Source organism: Fringilla coelebs (genome assembly GCF_963513975.1).
Source record: "Fringilla coelebs genome assembly, chromosome: 5".
NCBI lineage: Eukaryota > Metazoa > Chordata > Aves > Passeriformes > Fringillidae > Fringilla > Fringilla coelebs.
In genome coordinates, this window is record NC_140033.1 from 34,368,864 (window position 1) to 34,393,794 (window position 24,931).

A 24,931-nucleotide genomic window follows, 5' to 3' on the forward strand; every position below is an offset into this window, starting at 1 on the left:
CAAGCGCCATCCTTCAGTTTCCCAGGCACAGCACGTTTGATATGCCAAGTTCAGGCTTCCTCAGTCACTCCAAAGCTTCTCTGGGAGAGAGCCTGTGAAAGAGAAACCTCACAAGGTCAGCTTACATCCCACACAGATGAACTATAGGAAATACTAATATATTTATGAAGTTCATTCACATTTCTACATGGAACTCCCGATGTCCTTCATCACAATAGAAAAATTGAATCAAAAAGCAAACCAAAACTTGGATTTCCATCAAACTGGAGTTCTCTTCTTACCTACCATCCAGTGATTGCTCTTCAGGTTTCGCTTTTGGTGTGATGCCTGCTATTGTGATTAACACTTTCCCACTGGGTTCCAGTGCACAGAAAAACAAAGAAATGACTGCACACCTAAAAGTTAACTCTGCTCCACCATGCTAGTCTCTCTTCCCCAGGGTTCAGTCTGCAAAGGTCTGAATAATTGCTATAATCAGGACATTTTTAGGCCACACAATTTTAGGCCACCGACAAAATAATTGTTTGGCTTCTTTTCTTTACCACAAAATTTTGTGCATCTACGTAAAGAAACCATTTTTCTTCAGGCTTCAGTAAAAATTAGTCAACAAAGTCACAGCAAAACTTCTACTTGCATCAAATAGTGATGGGGCTCTTTGCTGACCAATTTTACCACATGGTTAAGAATTGCTGTGACACCAGAATGTTAGGTGTCAGCTCAGCCTTGCAGAACAGGAAGATGGAATGAATCAAATGGCATCACGCAAATAAGCACACGGTAAATTGGTCAAAGAAGCTGTGCTTCCTACACCATATTCAAGTACTACACATTTCCTCATTGAGTATTATGGATTTGGAAATCCCTTTTTCTTCCATTGTTATCTGCCAGACAGCAATGACACCAGAATTCAGGTGAGTGTATTAGAACCTGGGCTCCAAGAATTTTTGAGTGAAGAAGAAAGCTGGTGGCTGGTAAATAATTTCATTTCCTTTCACCTTACAGCAACACACACTGGGTTTTGGGCTGTGGCCCTTGGGTGCAGAGGGGAACTCCAGCTACCTGACATTGGTGAAGCCAAACCTGTTTTCAGAAGGTTGTTACTCACCACATAGGAATCCATCAGCACTTTAGTAGGTGCGGATGTATTATCCAAAAAGGCTGAAAAACCCCTACACAACATACTCATAGTGAATAAAGTACCACTAGATGACTACTTACTGAGTGGCTTTGTGACCTAATTCAGACTGTATATGCAAAACCAGTTAAAGACTCAGAGAATAAGCTGAGAAGGGACCCACAAGGATCACCAAGTCCAGCTCCTGGCCCTGCACAGTACCATCCCCAAGAGTCAGTCCATATGCCTGAGAGCATTGTCTAAATGCTTCTTGAACTCAGATAGGTTTGGTGCTCTGACCACTGCCCTTGGCAGCCTGCTCCAGTGCCCAACCACCCTCTGGGTAAAGAACCTTTTTAAAATACCCAACCTAAACCTCCCCTGACACATCCTTAGGCCATTCCCTCAGGTCCTGTCACTGGGCACCACACTGAAGAGATCAGCGTCTGCCCCTCCTCTTCCCCTCACAAGGAAGCTGCAGACTGCAATGAGGTCTTCCTTCGCCTCCTTTGACCAGCTGGTGACAAGTTGGGAACAGCAGCTGAAGACATTCAGACTTACTGACTGGGTCAGTTATTACTGTGCTGGTTTTGCTTGACCTTGAGTTGGCAAGCTCACAAGGTTGTTTATTCCTGAGATATATCTCCTATTGTCAACTGCCTTCCTCCTTACTTTTCTACAGTTTCCTTGACAGAAAACAATACACATTCAGTGCACAGCACACACTTGCAATTATTAATAAAGGGTGCACTTTTGAACATTTTTTCTACGATCAGCTTGCTTGAAAGCACAACAGGAAATATGTTTGAAGGCTAGTCTGAAATATTTAGAAAAACCAAAATTCCTCTTGAACAAGATAAACAATAGCAGAGAACAGGCATAAAGAACTTTACATCTGCTTTGAAGACCACAGAACACACTTCAGAAGCTTCGCACTAGCGTAACTCAAAACCAGGTATTTTGTCTACACTTCCCTTTGAAAACTTCTGTCCAAAAGTAATTCAATTAGAACATTTCAGGCACATACTAGAAGTTGTTTAGATGGGAAATAATGTCCAGTGATGTGTGAGACACCATGAACTTTCATTCTAACATCTAAATTGGTGTGTACCCCTATGCAACAAAAATGTCTCCCCTCCTTTACCATACCTATTCTCTCCCTGGCAGAAATTAATACACATATACCATACTGCTCACATCTAACAAACTATGAGCTACCTCAGATGTACCAGACTCACCTGTACCAGTTCAGACAATGCAGTAAGCAAAACTGGCACATATAGTGTTATAGTATCTACAACTTACAGGCCTCAAAATGAGACTTGCACAAAAACTCCTGACAGAGCTGTCAGACAGCCAGGAAAACTAGGCAAACATAGAAAAACAAAGAAAGAAGGCACAGTTCATAAAAGTCAATTAACAAGTATCACAGAGAAATAACGGATGATGAGAGCTCTTGGCCAGGAAAACAAGGTACTGCAAAATCAATGCACCCACACCACAGTAACATACCATCCTGAACAAAAAATGTTTCCCCTTTTAGCCGTTAAGTTTTCCACTATAAAACTATCATTTTAGAGGAAAAATGGAAATTTTCATCAACATTATCGCACATTTTCCCTTTCAGTAGAAAGTCTATGACCAATTATAATATAAATTTTATGACCAATTATGTTATATTTTATGACCAATTAAATGACCAATTACACATTAAGTGCACACCACAGAACAATCCCAGAAGCCCTTGACATAAAATAAAATACCTTGATTTGTTTCAAACAAGTCCACTGGTAGGAAGCTACTGTAACATACAATTTCTGGAAAAGCAAACATCCTTTTCTAACATCATCAGTACTGGAGAGCACTAATTCACTCACTCTTTAAATAATTTGTTGGGGACTGACCCTTGGGGCATTGCAACCTTTCCAGCATGTGCAGCACCCATCTGCTTTGAGTCACCATTTAAAATACCTGTAGTCAGATGTGATTTCTAATGTCAACATATCTAGTTTCAATAAATTACTCTGAAGATCAGCTCTGAGGTAACATGCTGTCTTTCTTAAGTCTACAGATATTCAAGCTGAACAGGTGAAACAGAGAACAGAGAAGTTCCAATGAAATAGACTCTGCCAAATTATCCAGCTTGACTAAAATAGAAACAAAGCAAACAACCGTTTTTATTTTCAGTAATATGCATACATAATTACATACAAAATCAAAATGCAATCAAGTGTGTACAAATTTCAAATTGTTCTTGTACAAAATTTTCAAATTAAGTAGTAATAAAACCTGAAGCCACACAGAGAACTAAACTGCTTGCTAGTCATCTATTTCCTTTGCTTCATTTTAACTTGTCTGCATCACTTGGAAAGATAAAATGAGCTGTCAGCATAAGTCTCAGACACTTTTCACTGTAACAATCATAATGCTATCAGTCTCCCCAAAACAGGAAACTAAGATAACAGTTAATTAAAATATAAAAGTCAAGGAAAAAAAACATTCTTTTGAGTTTACTTAAAGAGATCACTAATCCTACATACCTGAGTGTGAAGTGGAACTGGGGAACACCACTGGTTAAGGTGGCTGAATTTGCTTTTTCTAGAGAAGCTGAAATTAACACTAACATGGACCTTAGTCTACAAGACAAGCATTCATATTAGTATAGCTGACAAATTGCAGTACTGTACACTCTGAACTCTGACAGTCATCCTGGCCAAAAACCTGTGGACAATGAATAAACCATAATGCTTTGCTTTTCTTAAACTCCTGTTTGTTCTACAGTTAATGACACTCTCTGTTATTGTCATTAAGAAATTAGAATTTTTTGGTAAAAGGTTAAAAGCAGTAAGCAGTAAAAGTAACTCTTTGTTACAGCACTGTGTTATGCTGACAATTCATGCACTAACATAAACACATATACCACAGCTGCCCTTAAGATAACTTGATAAAATAAAGCAACTGAGATATTTGGTGAATCATGGTGCTGCCCCTGAGTACTGTTCCAGATCATACTGCATGACTGCAGCAGAATACCTTGAAAAGTCACACACAGGTTCCATAAAAAAATAATTCTCAGCATCAAAAGGTGGCATGGCACTGTAAAAAAAAGCCTCACAAGGCTGTTGTAACATAGTGAATTAAGAGCTAACCCTCAGATATAAAGAACATTAATTTTCAATATCATCAGTTTAAATAGTTAATTTTCAATTGGGATGGCAAGTCCTAAAACTTGGGCCATATCAATGGTAAGTGAAAGGATGCTGTGTGAAACTTACAATCACAATTTTTTTAAAATGCACACTATGAGCTATACAAAATACATCATTTTACAGAATAGCTTCTATACAACAGGAAGGAGAGACTACGCCTTGCCCCAGAAATCCTTCCTCTTCTGAGCTCGTTCCAGTATCTGAGACGCAAGAGAACTAGATGCTGCCGAGCGAGCAGAAATCTGAGACAGCCTGTCATCTGTGGGGAAAGCAAGAAGGGAAAAAGTAAATAGGAAGATTAAACATACATATTCAAACACAGCTGACATTTTAAAAATATTTTTTATGCCCTCTTTCACAATGGATGCTAAAATAGTACCACAATACACTTCAATTACTTGGCAACTGACATGCTGGAGAAGAGCCTCACAAGGAAGCCTCTAGTATGTCAGGTTAAGTTTAAGAGAGTTATGTGCCCACCTCTTGAGAAACTCCAGAATGAGACCCCTGTGTTCACCTGGGAATTGCCCAATTCTCCAAGTCACCTTGATCTTTACTCTCCTGCGTCAGAAGACCTCAGGAATTGTTCCTCTGCCACTGAAATCTATACAGAGTAGACTCTGGTAATGACATATTCTTGAAAGCAACCCACTGCTTCAAGCAAAGCAGACAACCTTAGAATAATATGACTAAAGTATCAGAACCCATGTTGCCAAGAAGAGCCCTTCTGTGCCAAATCCAGCTAGTGAGCAAAAGCTGCTAAAAGGAATGTGTCTTCTGAAGAAAACAGAAGTTCATCACAAAGACAAGAAGAAGAAGGCTTCAGAAATATACTTTTGAAGGGTCTTCCTTTTGAATACAGGGTCCATTTCACACACAGTAAAACTCCTAAAACTGATCAGTCTTGATGCTGCTTGCCTGATAAAGCACAATGTAATTCTTCAACAGCATTATTAAAACGTTGCTACAGGTCTGTCAAGATGCACTCTATGAAAAAATGACCTTAATTACACACATTGTCCTGCAATGGATTAGAAAGAACTGTATCACTAGCTTCCAGACCCCCATCAACAAAAAAAAAAAGCAGGAAAAAATTCCTCAACTCAATCCAAACAGCACCAATATTCTGTCAGTGTTTGAATTAACTTTTCAGCAGAGTTTCTAAATTCTTAAAATACAGTGAACCTAACAGCCTGTAACAGGATCACACATTATCTATAACAACTATATTCCCATGTATGAGAAAACTGCAAACTGCACTTCTACAAACTGACATGTCATTGGAATAACTCCCAGGTTTGTACCTGAACAAATATGGGCACAGAAAGTATCTGGGAGCTGGCACATTTCACCTGTTTCTGCAAGTGCATAAATCACTATTCAGCTCACTGGTAAAAATAAAAAAGTAACAGCAGCAACAGCATTTAATCTGTGGGCAGCAATCTGTGTGCAGCAAGCTGCAGAGTACTACAGGATTTTGCATGTTTTATGCAGTTGCACAGAAGCTTGGCTAAGCCATCTGCACCACCCACATATTTAGCAGCCAACTGCAATGAGTAAAACAGAGAATCAGCCTGAACCTTGGTTAAAACCCAAGGAGCAAAGAAGCGCCAAGGGGTACAAAAATAAACTTTTGGTGGTATAACTATAAATAAACTGCAATCAGATTCAGATATAAACCTGCTCTGCCATAGTCTGAGCTGAACCAAGCACAGGTGATTGCAACTAGTACAGCACCATACCAGGCTCAACCTCAGACACCACACTAAGAAAAAGTGTATGGCAGATACAGTGTCTTTGGTTGACTCATGCTACTGGAAGAGTTTATTTGCATCTGCCCACAAAAAGGCCAAGATGCAGCTGTGCAATAGCTGCTCTCGTAGATTAACTTTAAAATAAACATTAAAAAAAAGGCCCAAAACAGCAATCAGAATAGCAGCATACCATAAGCATCCCTAATACACTGAGCAGAGGACAGGTGGGAAAATTAAAGTCAGAGGGATCATTTTATGTTGCACATCTGGGGCTAAAGTCTCAGATGCAAAACCTTTATCCTGAAGTTTGTAGTACCTTTAAAGTTGCAACCAAAGTTACTCCAGCCACAATTTGGCAATTTGGCCATGTTGCAGTTCCCTTTGGTTGCTATCAACACAAAAGCTTAAAAATGCATGGGCAGGAGACAATTTAAGGTATGGAACTAACCAACCTACAGTAACCATATTGAGAGCCACAATGGCCTGTTAATTTTCAGCCACATTTAATGGTTTATTCATATTACCCTAAACCTTCATATTCCTACTTCAGATTACTAGGTTGAGCACGTTCAAATTATTGATAAAAATACGCTGTAGCTATTCAGGCAAACACATAAGTATTACTTACAGTAATACTTACACACAGTATTACTTACTGCATTCAGAAACATCTCACATTCATGCAAAAGTTAAAATTTATTTAGGCTACATACACAATTTACAATAATACTTTGGGACAAGAAATACCTTCATCATTACGGTTTCTTTCACGAAGGGGCAATTGGAAAGTTCTCACTTTTGGATTGCCAAGATTCCCTAGGACAAAAAGCCAAAAGGCACAGTTTTGAATAATTTCAAAATAGACCAAGGATAATATTTAATTTCATCTAAAATTTAATAACATCTAAAAATGTTATAACATTATTTCCAAAAGAAGAGTCTTATAACTAGCATACATGAAAATTCTACCAGACTCCTTTTCCCTAAGATGAGGTAAAATAATCTTGCTCCACTGCATTCTTCTCAAGACACCGCTCTTTGGTACATGCTGCAAGTCACTTAAGGAACTGCACTCAAGGTGCAGAACTAGAAACCAGCACAAATTCTAACCTTTCTGAGGAAATTCTCTGCATTTCACCTTCCTGCTTAACCTGACAGCTGCATGTTCTGTTCTAGAATGGAAATACTACTTTTTAGCTAATCTCTGTAATCAAAGGACCAAGAATTGTGGGACCTGAAGCAGCTATAGAAAATCTTACTGGAATGGAGACTAAGGGGACAAGGAGTCTTTTCTTTATCAAATTTACATCCCCAGTACCCTTAAACATTGTTAAAAACTTTTGAAATGCTTCAGTACAAATCCCTCCTCAACCAAGAAAAGGTTTTTCTCAATATCCAATATACCTTCTAGAGACAGTTTTCTAGTTTTTTTATTCTGCAGAAATAATTTTAAGCAGCTTACCTCTCAGAAATCCACAACTCTTTCAAAATAATACTACATCACAGAGGTCCCACTTACACACTGCAGTTAGCAATTGCAGCTGGAAGAATCACACCATCCAGTTGCAGCTTAAATATTAAAATTTAGAGCTGTTCATGCTAAACCAAATTATTCTCATGAGTAGTATTTATTGAAACTAATAAAGCAAAATCAGACAACAAACTGATCACTTAATACAGTGATGTCAGTGCAATCTGAAACTAAGGTTGATGTTGTGCACATTTCCTCAGCAAGACTAACCAACCATAGAGTTAAAAAGCTTTTCTTTTAAACAGCACATTCTTTGTAGATACTGTAAAGCAGCAAGCTCAGCACCTCTTGGCCAAAGCACTGCACAGTAGTCATTTACATCCTGCATCACTCTAACACAAATTTAATAAACAAAACCCACCATTATGCTGGAATTCTGGATCCTTAAGAGTCCCTTGAATACGATGAGAGGGACTCCAGCAAGGCACAGAGCAGCTTCTTGCTGACTTTGACTGCTCTTGATGGGCTAAAGCAAGAGAAACTTGCTCATCAGCAGCCCTGTTAGGAGGCCACTGATCCCGCCTCAGTGGCAGAGGATCCACAGTTCCCAGCCCAGCAGGTGCAGAGTTAAAGAGTGAAGTGGCTTCCATTTTCACATCAGGCTACAAACATAATAGAAAGAAAAAAAAGGAAGGATCAAAAAAAGCACAAAACCACAACATCTCATATACAGCCTCCAAGGACAGACCCTCACATTTGCAGCAAATGTTGACTTTACACTTTTATATTTCTCATGCAAGTACTAAAAGAAAAAGTATTTCAAGCTTCTGAGTGTAAAGAAAATCTGTTCCTAATAAAAAGTATTTAACATGGATTGAGAGTAATCTAATCAGGTCAAACCAAGAGCTTATTTTCTAAAACTTTTAGAAAAAAGGTTTTTTTTAGATTTACAAGTACATAACCAACTCATGCAATTGTGTCTGCTTCTATTACAGAACTTTCTACAGAGGATGTATCCAGTCAAATGGTAGCTCTCTTTGTACAACACAGCACAAGCACAACTTGACAAAAAACTACCAGCATTTTGAGCATAACAACTCCTAAATGTTTCTATTTTTCTTTTAGTCACTACCAAAGCTGCAAGTAAAGTAAAAACAGCACAAAAATAAAGGAAAACTGAAACTATTATGGCACACTAACCTATCTTTTAAATAAGCACCCAACCTCTCCCTCTTGAATTTCTCCCAACTCATGCAATCTGGAGTTGTGCCCTATGTCAATGGCTACAATAACATTAAAGGAAATTTCTACTGGCAACCTTTTTATTTTTCTGTAAATGGATCCTGTGCATTTAGCGAAAGAGGACAAAATTAAACACATCTAATCTCACTCCAGTAGTCTCAACTCCTTTGTCTGACACGCCAAAAAAATCTAAGTTTTCAGACATACTCTTTTTAGTCACAGATACTGACAATTTTAAGACAGCAACTAACAACTAAAGAAAAAGATTTGTTAAAGAAATTAGGAATTATTACTTTAAAAGAGCATTCCTAAAATTCATCATAGCAAGCCTGTTTTCTGGCTCACCTGGAAGGACTCTTTTTTTGTAGAGTTTGTTGCTAAGTTTTGCTTTCTCTGAGGTGAAGATGAAGACTTGAACTTAGGAGCAGATGCTAGAACAGTACCTCCTATTGTATTGGAAAGGGTGAAAAAATGCCTTATTATATTAAATAACCTAATAAATTAATTCAATTATGTATTTTTTTCTTTAATTCTTAAAATACTACTTTGTATTTACAAGTGTTTTTACCAACAGGTGGGGTAGTGTGATTATGATGAGTCCTTGGGGTTCCTGCAAGAGCTCTCAGCTTCAGAGTAGGGTGCTTGCTGCCTCTCCTTGAGGATACAGAAGAATCTGACACAGCTGCAGAAGTGTTCAATGCTAAGGCATTCTCACTGAAAAAAAATGAGTAATGATTAAAGGATTAGCTAAGGAAGGACTCAGGAGTCTTGCACTCAAGCTTTGTTTCCAATCTATTTTTACAATGAAGCCCAAGACAAGACTGTTAAGGCCTCAACACCCCAACAGCCTGCAGCTAAAACATTTGCCTGCCAAGGGGAGTCCTGGTTACCAGCCCTTAAGCCTCAATTTCTGTATTTTGAACAGTCTCAAGCTATAAATCCAGGCTCCCTTTGTCCTGAAAAACCCTGAGCATACTGCTGCACAACACAGAGGCTCAAGAGGTGGCTGGAAAACTTTGAACCCAGAAAAACTTTGAACATGGTTGCTGCCTTAGAGGTGGGAGTATGGGTTTGACATTCTTCAGTCAATGTGGTGTAACTGAAGCCAAATATCCCAAATTTCTGTGCCTGCTAGAGCCCTTAGGTTACTAAATACACATCATAATATAATGTAAATATATATATATCATACATTATATATGTATATATAATATACATCAGCACTACCACTTCAGTCCTCTGCCTCCAGGTGCATTTCAAAAGGAGCAGCATATCCACAATGTGGAGAAGCCTGATTCTATCAGTACATGAACGACACATCTAGGCAAAGAATTCCTCATTTCCAGGTCTCAAGAAGGTGTAACATGCAAGCATTAAGCTGCTCTGCATGGCTGAGTCCAGTGCACATCCCACAACACACAGAACCCTGCTGCGAGATGACAGAAAACTAACGACAGTGTCAAGCAGAGACATCTATGAACTAGACTATCTCTAGAATTATACAGAAACTTAGAAAGGTTTCTAGATGATGCTTTTGAAAGCCTGCATTTAATATCTGTTTGAGTCTAAGATCTCAATTTCTTTTTTGTTTGAATACATAGAATTACTTCAAATTGAGACAATTACAATTTCTTACCTTTGATTAGTGCTGCAACACCAAAGATCAAATGCAATGAGGAATATAAAATGTGTAGCTGACATGGCTACAAGGGTCACAGCTATTCAGAATTAATAGGTCTATCAAACTAAAATATTGTTCTACAAAAAAAGGTAGGAAAAACTTGCACAGTAAAAATCCAGAGACTTCTGAAACTAGATACAATTTGGATCTCTCAAATGTCAAATACTGTACTATGCACACACTGAGCTGATGTCCCAATATTTATATATACCCCTCCACATTTTTCCCACCTGTGCTTAGTAACATAACCACTGATGATTACTGGATATTAGTTATTTTTTTTTCTCCTAAGTCCTTAATCTTTGTCCATGAAATGTTTTAAGAAAAACAGATGTCTAAGTACAATATTAGCATGTACCCTGTCCTATCAAATTCTACACTGTCAACTTGAAGCAAATCATGAGCTTTAATTTTCACTAAACTTGGCTGCTGTGTAATGAACAGTCTGTTCTAAGAGGCCCATACTGCATATTTCATAGTTTCGGAGAAAAATATTAGAATCATTTATGAGTCTAGAAACTTTTGTCTTGCAAGTTAGAAATCCAGCATTTTTAATCATAGGTCCACTTCCGTCAACTAGCTCATCCCTTATCATACTGCTCAAAACAGAAGTATTACCACACCAATTTACACTTTTTTAAATACAAAAATGATTTAACCTACAAACATGTGTGTGTATATATATATATATATATATACACACACACATATCAAAAAAACATTCCGTTTTACCCTTCAGTTTTCTTATCTTCTTTAGCATCCTTATTATTTTCTTCTAATTGCTGAGCCATGACTGCAGCCTGTTCATTTGATTTTTCTTCCTCTTTCTCTTCTGTTGATTGCTGATCTTCCCTTTCTTCAGTACCTTCTTGTTCATCCCAAACTAAACGTCTTTCGACTGGAACAGTTAAAGCATCTGACATGTCTTTCTTTGTGCTGTCCTGATGAGCTTGTTCTTTGGAGTCAGGTTGCTGTAGCACTTCAGGGCTTGCTGCAGCCTCTTTTTCAGAAACACTGGGTAAGAAAGAACACAGCATTTTGTACCTCTGATTTGCACAATATACACATGTCTATACAGAACATATTCATCCAGTTCAGTTCTTTGTAAGAAGAATAGCTCAGACATTAAAAACTAGTATGGTTGACATGATGAATGGTTAAACTGCCACTGCAGTTTTATCTGATGCTTAAGCACATCCCATTTTCAAACTAGATTTAAGAAGACTCTTTCTATATTACCATTTCCAAAAATGCAGTGTAAATTAGGGCGGTATTTTCAATTTAAACAGCAAATTAGATTATGAGAAGTGCTCAAAAAAACAACTACTCCATACAAGCCTATATTCAGCATTTTGCTCTATTTCAAGCTGCAGAATAACAGGCAGGAATGACAACCTTACCCAGCAAGATCTAGTGCTCTGATGTTGTTGCTGATTCCTTCTTCTGAGCTGGAAGTTGAGGACACATCCCAAAGACTGTTATTATCAGACAGGATCTGATTGAAATGGTATCGGGAGAAGTGTGTTCCCTCTACTCGTTGCCTGTAAGCCTTTGCTCTTTCTCGAAGCTCTCTCACCTACACATCAAGGTTTCGTAAGTTTCACAGCTGTTTAAACTGCACTTTTAGGCTACTATAAATATTTGCATTAGCTACTGGCAGCTAGAAGAGAAAAGCAAGTTATAGTACATAATACGGGGCCAGCCACAGCACAAACATTGCATTGCATGCCACAGTACATGTAAGAAGAGGAAAGCAAATATATTCAGTAAGCATGTTTGAGCCATGAAGCCAAAGCGAAATTGGCAATTATTCATTCCATGAGCACAAAAATTTATGCAGTAACTATGAATAAGCTTAGTGCTGGATTCTAGTTTTTTCATCAGTGCTCAGACACAGTGCTCCAAATACTGAAAGAGGAACTTGGATGCAACCAACCTCCATATACCACATGGAATTTAGGGTGTTTTGAGATGCCTAAAGAGAAGAATACAGGGTTATTTTTAAATTTCTTATTTTTCCTCTCAACACTCAAGAGTGATAGTGTTATTATCACCTTTATAACTTCATTTCAGTCTAAGTAAGAAGCTAAATACTAAAAACCTGTCAACACAGCTCTATGCTGCCTCCCTGAGATTCAATAAAAAGCTCTCTAACAAACAGAGTCTGCGCTGGCATTCCATCAGTTTTTTGCCAAGCTTGAGGAAATTAAGATTTCTAAATATCAACACTCAAAAATACTTTCCCCACTAACTTATGATAAATTCAAATCAACAGATCTATGTATATGTGCAATACTGAGTTTGTATGCTGCAAACACTGCAATTGTCTCTAGCTATATAAATATTAGTGAAAAGTTAAGATTAATACAAGAACTCTGGGTGCTACTGTATGCAAGACATAGCATCAAAATTATTCCTTCTAGGCTATCAGTAACTGCAAGAATAAGATACAAAACTGTTCAGGTGTCAGTTTTACTCCAAAACAGTAAAAGTGATAACCTCCCTCTTCAAACACTATACACCATCATTTTTACAGTTAAGATACAGTTAAGACCATTTAAACACTTGCTGTCTTGTGTCCTTCACCCAAACACAATTAAAGTGCAGGGGAAAAACGCAAAACCAAGAAGTTTATGCTTAAATTATTAAAAACAATTTTGTGATATTGTGCGAATTCTGGCTTACTAAAAAATGGTAACAGGAAATAGGTATTTGTCAAAGAGCAGGAAAGTAATATTGACATTTCCTCTCCCACATTTTCATAGCTTTTCTTTTTTATTCTTCCTTCATGATAGATTTCACATCATTCCTCCTGCAAGGAAAAGAGTGAGTGGGCTAAACTCAACTAATCCCACTAAAAGTAACTGGATGCAGCAGATGGATATCCAGCTAACATCCCACTATTTGACCCACTAAACTTCCAGAGAATAGCCCATTAAAAAGATATGCTTGTCATTTACAAAGAATTTGAAGTTTGATGTGCAAGCGATTTACTGGATTACTCACTTGAACTAGATGAATAAAAAATTAATTATGATAGCCAGAACAGAAAGAATGTAAATCCAGAGCAACAGGGTACCACAGGGGGAGGAAGAATACTAAGTCTCCTGTGAATTGTGAAGAAGTACAAAGGACAACCATCTCCTTCAGCAACTCAGCAGGCAGCATTAACTCAGCAGGACACAGGCCCTAGGGAGTTCAACCGCAATTACGAATTGCCCACATTAATTTTTCAAAAGCATAATTAGAAAAGACTTTTTTTTGTCAACTGCTGAAAAGCGCCCTTAATAATAAATTGCCGAGAAGCAGCCTGCAAGTAATCACTATGGCTAAGGTCACACCAGGATTCCATAATGGCATTTGCCTGTTTGGACTCAGAACTTCAGACAGCCTGTTTTGGACAGAAAGTCACCCACATGCCAAGGAACTTCTTTCTAGTTTCCAGCAAATCTCTTTTCTGCAAGAAAATAATTGTGGAAAAGTCTAATGCACTCCAAACATATCTTGACAGCATGGGAAATCCTTGATTTTTCATACACTCTAATTAAATGCCACATGTAAAGCTGAACATCCATTCTCCACTTCCAGTCTCCTCATTCTTTCCCTCAACTGTACTGCAGTGACTGCCCCCAGCTGACTGTGCCACAAACACACCATATCCCAAGGCCCACCCTTTAGTTGCCTACCACTCAATTGCTCTTGAAGCTGAGCACTGCTCTTCATTGGTTTGAATGTTTCATGAAGCAGTATCAAAAATTAAAATATTGCTTCTTTTCAGTCCTCTAACATGCTCTTGAGACTGTTTACAAAGAATGGATTGTCTCATGCATGCATACACAAACTCAGATTATGAATCATCTCATACTTTAATATACTTTAAATATTGAGACCTATTTCTCATTGTGGATTCTGTATGTATTCTGAAATTCTTTTTGCTAAAAGGAAAATTACTTGCTAGATTAAATCTAGAAAGAAAACACAGAACTGAAAGCTACCAGACTACTCCTGCAATTCTCAGAGAAGCTTACTTTCAAAGAGAACCTATAATCTCAAAGCCCAGCACCCTAGAACCATTTCCTCCAGTTCTACCTTCCCATCACCATGGTCCAAAGTGATGAGGAAATTCACATTTCCAAGTATTTGCCACACAGGTGCCCTACAAAGGCTCCCTCTATCACCTCACAAAGGCTTCTCTATCTTCTCTATCAGGGAGAAGACTACATCAATTCAAAGAAATCAGAGTTGCAGAGCTAGCTCTAGCAGTTACTTAGCACACAATTAATGGATTTGATTTCCTTGACTAACTCAGGAATCACATTAAATGATGCTAAGAAATGTTGTGGTCATGAAGCTACTCAGGATTTTCACAGCTCTGTGAAATGACTTCATATACAGTATAATATGGATTGCAGTTTCTGAATAAATTACAAGAAAATGCAGACTGAAACTTGCAAGAAAAATTCTCTATTTTATGTTGTGTATGACAGAACTCAGTGGACTGCTTTCAATGGATTCATGCATGGTAAGCTACCGAACTGAGTCTGATTAAAAAGCCAACCTAGGCTGATACATATGTTGTCCTTTTTGGTTTTATTCCCTTGGAATCTCCTATCATTCAGCCCTGTATTTTGAACACTTCTGCTTATTACAACTGGGCTGAACATCAAGAATAACATTACCTGTCACAAGAGACTGTGTTCTAAATGATCCTGATAGTATGGGAAATAAAACTTCTCCCTCACTTTGGAGGTCACATCAATAAATTTTTTTAGTCTCATAATCACTTTTTTTCCCCCTATGTATTATACTGACTTGTCAGAATCTGATTGACTTTGTACACTCACCTTTGGGAGCTTGAGTCATTAGCACTACAATCTCAAAGCTGTATCTTATAAATAACACAATTCAAAGTTTTTGCATCTAAAAATCAAATTACAAAGCATAGTTGGGCTTCAGATTTTCTAAGAATACTCACCTGGTTGTGAGCTTTACTCTTAATACGAGACCAAACTCCATCTTTGTAGAAATACTGGGCTGGAGACAAAAATTTTGATCTATATTCAGTGTTCATCTTCCTATGAAATCAAAAATGAGGAGAAAAAAAAAAGAGTAAAGTTTGATAACCAAAATACTCTTTAAGAGCGCTTTTAAAGTTACTCAACAAGCATAAATATACTTGCACCTAAATGCCAGTGAGACACAAAAACCACATGCACAAACAAGAACTCAAACCAACACAACTAGGAAAGCTGTGAAAAATACTCATTCACAGTTGGCGGTCCTTCAAGTACTTACTCCTACTGTTTTTTCCTTGCAACACTTCCACCAGAAGCTTTTGCCCTGACAGCCAGAACATAATACACACATCAGCCTCAATTACTTCAACACACAGTGTGTGATTTAAGTCACTGATGAAGGTACATTTAAGTAAAAATGCATGGTTTGGCATTAATGTGTCTGAGACATTTCCTTTTATGAACTCCATTTTAAAGGCTCTCTGCATATGGGTGGGGTGAGCTGCTGGGGCTAGAAACATCTGACTGCCAGAACACTGGTCAGCATAATTCATCTATGTCCTCCTGGCTTTGATCTTCAAAAGGCCTCAGTACTTGAAAAGATGGGTTCATTTTTCCCTTCTGCCACACATACAAACACTGAAAAATTAACATCGTGTAACCTATAGCAGGCAGTTAGTAGTACTTCGAGTCCTTAAGCACTCAACTGTGGATGTATCAGCTTAAATCTAAAGATATTTTTTGACTTAATCATGCTTCAGAACATTACCAACTTAATTTATATATATTCAGCACAGCATGGAAAAGCCCTATTTTTCAATCCTTCTTCAGAAATAGGTCATAAAAGCCTGAAGTCAGAGAATAAAATGAACCTTGTAAAAAGGAAAATATACAGGTCAAAAAACCCTCTATATTCAAAATTTCTCTCAATATGTCCTCTTCTTTAAAACTGACAGAAATCCTTCACTTTTGGTTGCAAAACCAATAGATTAGCACAAAAACACAATACTGCTGAACCTGGATCCTAGTCATTCTTCTCCAAAAGCAGGCCATGCATTGTAACACAGCTCGCATACAAGTAACAATCCTGTCTGCATATTGAGAACTTGAACATTTTTACAGCTATTTGCCCAGTGAGAGGGAGAATTTTAAGAGAATTTTGTCTTGTGCTACTACACTGAAGGCGTAAGAGGCAGAAATTTGCCTTTAGATGAAAAGAGCCCCAGCAAATGATCAAGAATTTTTTGCCCATTACTCACTGCAAAACTGACTACAATCTATAGCAAAGAGTATGAAAACCAAGTAGTTAAAGGCTTTAGCTATACTACATCCACTCACTTTTCCATAAACGAATTCTATTTCATAGAATTTTGGGTGATCATTTTGCAATGAAATCCCAATATCCACCAGCATTTAGGCAGGTAAGTCTCCCCTCCCATCTTCAATTTAATGCCTTAACACCGCCACAAAGAATGAAAGTAGTTGCTGGGGCATACGTTAAGCACAAACACAGGAGAGATGGAATAATCGATGCATTTTAAAGCCTACTTCTTGGCTTTTATTCTCTTGACATATCTCAGATGTGTATGAAATGGAAATACAAGTTCAATTCTTGCAATGTAGGCCTTGTGGGAAAAATAAGAAGATACTCTGACAGCACTCAATAACATACAATTTCACTTCATTTTCATGCTTGCCAGATTACAGGACAGATTTCTTTCCTTTACCATGTGTGTTTGCTTATGTTATTCAAGCACACAAGGCTTTACTGACCAGAATAAGCAGACATCAAGTACAATCACCACAGTTTTAAGGTGTGGAGTGGGCACAGTAGATAAAGTAGTTTTAAAGGTTACTATGACTTCCAAGGCACCAGTTGAAAGTTTAGCAGCAGCACTGCACTGATTCTATTTCACTCATGTTGTATTCATTAGTACCACCATTATTGCATCACAAGGTTCAACTGAACAGGAGTGGTTACAAAGCTTCCACTTTGCTGCCCAGAGAAGAGGATGGAAATTAACATCAAGTTTAGATGTACCCACAAGCAGCTCAATCTCAGTGCTGCAAGGAGCATTTGGCCCTGCAACTGCAGCATGGTGTGGTTAAAGGTCCATAGTCCATCATCCTAAATACTGGGCCACTGTACACCTACTCACTAGTCTAGGTTTTCCTATTTTATACATACCCACGACTTGTATGTAAAGTGAGGGGCTTTGGACTGATATGTTGCTTATTATTTTGTTTAGGATGTTTCTGTTCTGATTTCCCTTGTTTTGTTGCATCTTCTGCTGGTTTTTGAAACGGTTCTTCCCTCTTACTCTAAGGCAAAGATAATTTTAAAAATACCACATTAGCTAACAATCTGAAAACCCTCATATTTCTTTTGACATCAAGCACTTGCAAACAGTTGATTTTTGCTAGCTGTTTTGAATATTTAATACAAACAAGAATACCACATTCTTTTTTAACATAAAAATAAACTAGCAAAATGCCAAAGTTAAGATTAAGTGCAACATTCTGCTAGCTAGATGATCCATTTTGACCACTTTACAGAATTACTTCAACATGAAACACAGAAATAAAATAATATATCTACACATTCTAACCTGAGTCCAAAAGGTAAACTTTAAAATATTTGTTTTATAAATGTTTCGATTGATTTGCTTGGGTTACACCAAAGATTTTTTTTTTCCTGATTATTTCATTCTTTCAGAAATGCAATGGATGACTTCTGATTATGCTAGAGATCTTGACAGATATCGTTCAAATCCAATTTAAAAAAAAATTTAGAAGCCCATCAAAATCCCCCAAAACCTTTTCAAGATACTCATCAGAGACAAGGTATTGGTATAAACAAGTTTTTAGGCATTTTCACAAAAATTCCCTTCTCATGACTCCTCTTACTTCATTTACTAGCTGTTCCCAAAAAATGACCTGAAGTTCCAGTATTAAAACCAGATAAATGCTTCCTGAAAGCCTCGGGCTCTTCAAGCTTTTTTCATATCTACTAAGAGGGAAAAGGGGACATAAAATTTCTCATCCCCAGATGCAATTTAAAGAACTGGTCAGATGTGAGTTTTAAGTGATAAAACTCCAAGCCAACAATCCCCTGAGAAGTACCAATGGCTTAGTTTAAGCCAAGGCACTGCATGCTAAGCACACCTTTAGACCAGCAGTGGTCCTAATGAACACCTTGTCTCACAATGGCCTTTCCTGTTCTGTCAGCAACAGAGATGGGTGGTGAGGAGACTCAGATTAACTGGGAGCATCACACAGCTAGTACAACCCAAGCCAGAAGATTCCTGAAAAGCCAGAATGACAGCTTTTTGGAACAGGTCATAAGGGAGCTGACTCAGAAAGGCAAAAAAAGGAAGACATATGCCCAGTGGAAGCAAAGTCAGGTGACATGGAAAGAATACAGAGATACTGCTTGCCACTGTGGGGAGAAAATTCACTATCTCTGATTTATGACATTCAAAATTCAAGGCCTCCCATCTAGCCCTACTGCACACCAAGATACAACACTAGTACCAGAGTATAAATCAGAGATTTAGATAGCAGAAACTATCCTAACTACTGAAAACAAAGTGTCAATTGGGAACAACAACAAAAAAATGAAATCACTTCAAAACTCAGAAATTTTAAAAAATGCTCTACAGAGGACCCACTACAGAGGCCCCAGAGAGCAGAGCTGTACAGAATTCTTTTTGGTCTCATACAGCAAAACCACCACTGAGTCCAGTGTCACTAGCAACAATAAAAAATTTCAACCTAAATCCACCCCCACACAGAACAGATCAAAACTGCAGAACTACTACTAAAGCTTTTCTTTCTGGGAAGTATTTACTTGTTAACACACCAGAAATTCTTTCTCTTCTGAACCATCTCTCTCTTGTGGACTCTTAACAGGAGGAGACCCCTTGGAACTTCTCTCATATGCAGTTTCAGAAGTAATGGCTGGAGGTTTACCCGGAGGTATGGATTTCCTTGTGTTGCAAATCAGCTGCGTGGGAGGAAGAAAACAAAACAAAGAAAAAAGTGTGATTTGTTTACCTTAAGGCTAAATTTTCAAAATCTGTTAACTTAATCACACAAACACACTAACATATGAGCAGAGAGACAGTCATCTATAAAAATATAGCATGTGTAGACTATTCAACTTCTAGGAGAAATTAAAGAGAAATTTAAATACATTTAAAAGTGACCAAGTCAGACACAGTTAAACCTGTGATCAAACATTGTTCTTACTGAAATTTACTATCAGAGGTTTTGTTTATTTGTTTATTTTCTTTTTTGTTCACCTTCAGAGCTGTATGTAGGATCATGGCTTTTTAAAGGCACACCATAAAACTTCCATACGAGTCCTTAGTACATGTCCTGTCCATAAGTAACAAAAAACTGCTCTAAGTTTTAGAGCTGGATGCTTAGATCTTGGGCAAATTAAAATCCACTCCCTTTCAACTAACATAGCATTATAAATCAAGGTGGAGAATTTGCCTCAAATGTGGTCACAGGGTTCCAAATTTCAAGACCATGCCATATGTGAGAAGCATATATTTTCCATACATTTGCTATGAGAATTTAGGTCTGAATTATAACCTAACTTGGATAACTTTGATATTTTCACAGAATCTCTTCAAGGGAAAGGGACTGTCTGTATTGAGGTATATTCTCAGTCATATCAACAGTGAACAATAACAACGTGCTAATAATGTAGAATTTTTATCATTGAATTTTCCCTAAGTTCTACTTATCCACAGATGTATAATGCCTACAGATTTCTTCTGACTGCTTCCTCTTCTTCTGTGTAAGCTGTGAAAAAAAGTCTTTCTTCTGAAAAAAGCACAATGCTCATGAGCATTAGTAATGAAATTATCACACTGATTGCACACAGAATCAAATGGAATTCTCTTTGATTTTTCCCATAAGGTGACTTTCTGAAAACTGTCTCTTCCTCAAAAGGTCCTTTGGCTCCTCTATACTACTATCATGTATTTCAGTGAGTTTTCATTGGATAAGGGGCTGCTGGGGAACATATCCTGCAGTAAATCCACCTGCTTGGTACTCCAACAGAAAAAGACAGCATAGTGATTATCTTAGCTATCAACATTTATTGCTTCTGTAAGATGTTGCTGAAGAAAGAGAAGACAAATGCAGAAACGCCAGCTTTACACTGCAGAATGACCAAGAGACTGAATCTCCTAAGTCCTGATCCCAGTAGCAGCTAATTGAAAACACAAAGCAGCCTCACACTCAGTTACTCTTTGTGGTCTCACCAGAAAAAGCAGCATTTTCAACCCTACAAAGCCCAAAAGCTCATGAAATGTATTAATATGTCACAAGAGTATGTTAAAATCAGAAAACTCCACTTTTAAATGTAAGCTGTTCTCATGAAAGAATAAAACACTAGAGAGACACACTTTAGGGCTTAGAAGTGTATGTGCACAGAGATGGAGACTGAAAATAAGAAACTGGGGCAAAACAGGTAAATTAATGCAAACAGAAGAACAGGACCCTGCTAGAAAGAGCAAAACATAAGGCCTAAGGAGAACAAAAACTTAGGCCTGACCACAATAAAGGAGAATCACATGGAAACAAATACAATTATGCTACACTTTTGTATATAGAGAAAAAAAAATAACAACATTGAAGTTTGTTGTTCCTCCACCAAAAGAGCAAAAAAGGGAAATCTTTTTGAAAGGAAAACTTTGCTGATACATAAAAGAAAGTATTAATTTGCTTTTTGGATTCTACAATGTTACCTGTTCAGCTGCAAGTATTGGTGACTTTTCATGAAGACTCTTCCACACAAACTGGCTTTGATATTCAGAATTTCTGGGGATATTTGTATCTGCTTTCCTCTGAAGGGATCTGTGAAACTGACAATGAAAAAAAAAAAAAAAAGAAGAAAAACATACAATGATTGTTCCCTTTCCTGTAATATTTTGCAACTTAAACATCTTTCAATACACACTTTCAAAACAATGGTTTGGGTTTTGGTTTCAAGGACAAAATGAATGAAAAGTTTCTCATTATAGTCAACTACATTTTCTCATTATAGTCAACTACCCCAAAAATCTACATATTATTGGCTAAATCCTTGTTGAATTGAAATCAGCAGTGATGAAAGATTCCAAAGATGCAAATGAAGAGCAAATTCTATTGAATTAAGAAACTTACTATTCTCCCAACAAAGAAGCTACACGAGTATCAAAATACAAAACCAAGGAAAGAAAAAAAACAGTTCAACAAGAGAGTCTGAGCATGGGTATGAAATTACTGTTAGTAATTTTTAGACTGGTCAATTTAAAAAAAAATATATTCCCTTACCCCATTACCCATTTTTTCTGATTCCTTTCTTGGCGATGAAAATGCTTCATTTTGATTTGGTGGAGCTTCTGAGGGTGATTTCTTCATGTTGTTCTCTGCAAGGGCAAGAGCTATTTCACCACCAGAATCTACCACATGTGACTGAACTTCTGGGGGGAGTCGGGGTCCTTCTGGTGTTTCAAGTTTTTCCTGATTCCCAATATCATTGTTGTGGTCACTGTGCAACTCTGCAGCTTCAGTGTTCAGCTGGTCATTCAAATCACAATCTGCTGGCCATTCAAGGGACTTCGAAATCTGTGGATTACGGTATGGTACCCTTCTCTTGGAAATGAATTTTGGTTCTCTCGTGATTCCTGAGAAAAAGCCATACTAGATTTAAGAGAAAGATTCACTGAAGACATAATATCACTCTATAACAACAATAAACTGAAATCACAGAACTGATTACTAGAAAGCTTGGAGCAGGGACAGAATATGAATTACGGGCATGGCTGTGAAATTCTGAGATCTTTCCTATCTGCAAATGACTTTCCTTTCCACTAAACAGACAGGAATATGGCTCTAGAGCACCATGTTGGATTAAACCCTGTAAAGCAAAACTGTCCACAGGACAATCCTGTGCAAATTGATTCCGGGAGCTCAACAACAAGGAAACTAATACAGCCAGTGACAAGAACGTGGTTAACCCTATTGCCTGTAGTCAGTTCTTAATTACAAAGCCATAATTTAGAACACTTATTATTGTAAGAATGAATGCATTGTACTCTAATTACACAGACTGCATAGCGCAGTTGCAGTGAACTGCACCAATTTTTTTTTACACTGCCTTGCGACACTACAATAATTACTATTTTTTACTACTCTTTTTCAGAGCACTGCAGTCATCACTCTTCAGCTTACTCCTCTTCCTCAGCTCCTTACAGGTCATTCAATCCAACTGCTATTTCCTTTTCCTCCTACCCACTATTCCCACTTTCCTGTCATGATAATGTCTACAATCCTTAAATCCTACACTACAGTATCACAAGGTTTTCGCTGTAGTGGCTAACCTCTTTCAGTTAGCTGTACCTGTTAGGTTCATAACAATTTTACTCTATCAAACTTTGCCCCAAGTTAAGAGTCCCCTTAAAAATGGGATTTTATTTACTATTCCCATACATCACAGATAAACCAATCCCGCCCTCGACACACCCTATATGAGTTAACACTGCACTTGTGTTTCACGTTTGGGTCTTAGTTTATGCTGCATGTCAGAAACTACTTTTTTTTCCCAAAGTTTATATAAATAGCACTAACTGAAAATAAAGTTTCAGTGTAGCCATAAAGAATATGGAGCTCAAAATCACATTCTATCTAAATGATGAACAAGACTATACTTTTAATTTAATTACAAAGCGCACAAACTGTAAACATCACCAGTTCAGTGTGGCCATGGACTCATCACAGCGAAGCCTTCCGGGGCTTGGCTGCAACCAAGGGGGCAGTTTCCAGGGGCACTTACCGAACTGATCCGACCGAAGTCCTGCCCACAAGGATTTCTGCTGTTGGGACGGCCTACAAAACTCTGGGCTTCTCCATTTGAAGTTTCTCTTGTATTCACTCAATCCCTACAGCAAAGAGAGAGGAGCTTGTCAAGCCACCGGTGCACACCCTGCTTCATTGCTCCCGCCGGTAAGAGATCTCCGAAGGGAGGAAAATCATCAACACGCTGCTGCAGGATGAGCTAAGCCGGCAGGTTGCACTGCATCTTCCAAACCCACCCCCGTCGAACAAAAAGTACTGCTGAGAAAACGTTGAAGCACTTCATACACCAAAAAATAACGTAAAATTAAAAAAAAAACAAAACAAAACAAAAAAAACCCATATATCTTATGTCTTCAAGTGAATGGTTTCAAGAAGAAACACAGCCTGGACCCGCCGTCACCCGCACGACAGAACTCCTGTCTTTACCGGCCGGTGCCGCAGCGCAGGGGCCTTCACTTCCCCGCTACCCCAGGGGCGGCCGCAGCCCCGCTCCTGTCGCCCCCTGCGCCCGGGGCCGTGTCCGGCCCGCCGGGCCCCGCTCCCGTTCGGCTCACCCCGAACCGCACGGGCATGGTGCAGCCGCGGCCACCGCACTGCCGGGGCCCGAGCCCCGCCGCCGGCCCGGCCCGGTCCACCTCCCCTCGGCCCGCCGGGCGCCTGCGCGGTGGCCGCCTAGGGCGGGCGGGGAGGGCCGGGCCGCGCCGCTTCCCCACCGGCCCGGGGGCCGTGTTGGCAGCCGCCGCCGCCGCTCGCAGCGATGCTGCCGGGGGCTGTTGCCGCCGCGTTATCCACGTTAAAAGACAGGCCCCGGTAACGGTGCTGTGTGTTTGGGGAAGCACAACGGGGAGGCACCCGGTGGTAATGCATCGCAAGGCCTGCGGGATCTTGGGCGCCTGCTTACAAAAAAATCACGTGTCCACTCACGCAGCTTTATGCTGCTACAAAAAGAGAAAGGAAAAAAAACAAGTTTCTTACCCTTCTGGAGCCTCTGCGGTGGCGTGTCAGCTGCCGGTCCGCCTTCGCCACCTCGCCCGACCTCGCCACCCGGTCAGGAGATCTTAATCCACTTTCTTGTTCAGATCGTCCCTCGGGGGTCGCTTTTCTGAGTGCCTTCCACCTGCTAATCACCATCCTGACTGGGTTTGACTGTATCGCATTAAAAAGAACGGAGAGGGTGCTAAAAGAAGAGCGCAGACATGGGCGTACCGCCCCAGAGCGGCCCGGGCGCTGTGTTTACCCTCCCTGTTGCCCCTGGCTGCCGAGCGTCCCCGCGTTCCTGTGCCCAGCGCCTGTTCCGCGAAAAGAACTGTTCTGTTCTTGGGCGATGGCTTTGCCTGTTCCGCGAAAAGAACTGTTCTGTTCTTGGGCAAGGGCTTCGTCCCCCTGCCTCTCCCCGGCGCAGGGGTGATGTCGGTGCCATACTCACTCAACTCAAGCAGAGTTTAGGTCCGCTGGGACCCTGTATAACTGGTGAGCAGCAATTTGTTACTGTCGATGTGAGGCAGGGGAGAGCACCGATCTGTAATGAAACGCTTGCGAGGAAAGTAAAATGTTCTCCTGCAAGGTGAACGGCAGTGGGGGAGCAGAA

The 24,931-nt window shown here is 39.1% G+C and overlaps 1 protein-coding gene across 2 annotated transcripts; it reads right to left on the reverse strand.

Moving 5' to 3' along the window:
- Positions 1-3,309: 3,309 nt before the first annotated feature.
- MDM1 (Mdm1 nuclear protein) lies at positions 3,310-24,658 on the reverse strand. 2 transcript variants are annotated; one of them, XM_084206854.1, is made up of 15 exons: positions 24,319-24,658; positions 23,321-23,426; positions 21,820-22,172; positions 21,252-21,368; positions 19,349-19,492; positions 17,675-17,808; positions 15,447-15,546; positions 12,408-12,446; positions 11,872-12,047; positions 11,204-11,485; positions 9,359-9,504; positions 9,136-9,236; positions 7,970-8,210; positions 6,825-6,893; positions 3,310-4,582 (listed from the first exon to the last, which is right to left on the reverse strand). In XM_084206854.1, the coding sequence occupies exons 1-15, from the start codon at positions 24,472-24,474 to the stop codon at positions 4,476-4,478; spliced, it is 2,271 nt and encodes a 756-aa protein (XP_084062980.1). In that variant the 5' UTR covers positions 24,475-24,658; the 3' UTR covers positions 3,310-4,475. The 2 variants fall into 2 exon arrangements, with proteins under 2 accessions (XP_084062980.1, XP_084062981.1); XM_084206855.1 differs by having other exon boundaries at positions 23,898-24,422.
- Between the last annotated feature and the right edge of the window lie 273 nt (positions 24,659-24,931).

Excerpts from the sequence above, each read along its gene's own strand:
- MDM1 (XM_084206854.1), bottom strand. The coding sequence starts at position 24,474 with ATGGTGATTAGCAGGTGGAAGGCACTCAGAAAAGCGACCCCCGAGGGA. Across the intron at positions 15,547-17,674 it reads ACTTTACATACAAGTCGTGG|GAAGATGAACACTGAATATA; the intron begins GTATGTATAAAA and ends TTGATTTCATAG. Across the intron at positions 12,048-12,407 it reads ATTCCATGTGGTATATGGAG|GTGAGAGAGCTTCGAGAAAG; the intron begins GTTGGTTGCATC and ends CTTGATGTGTAG.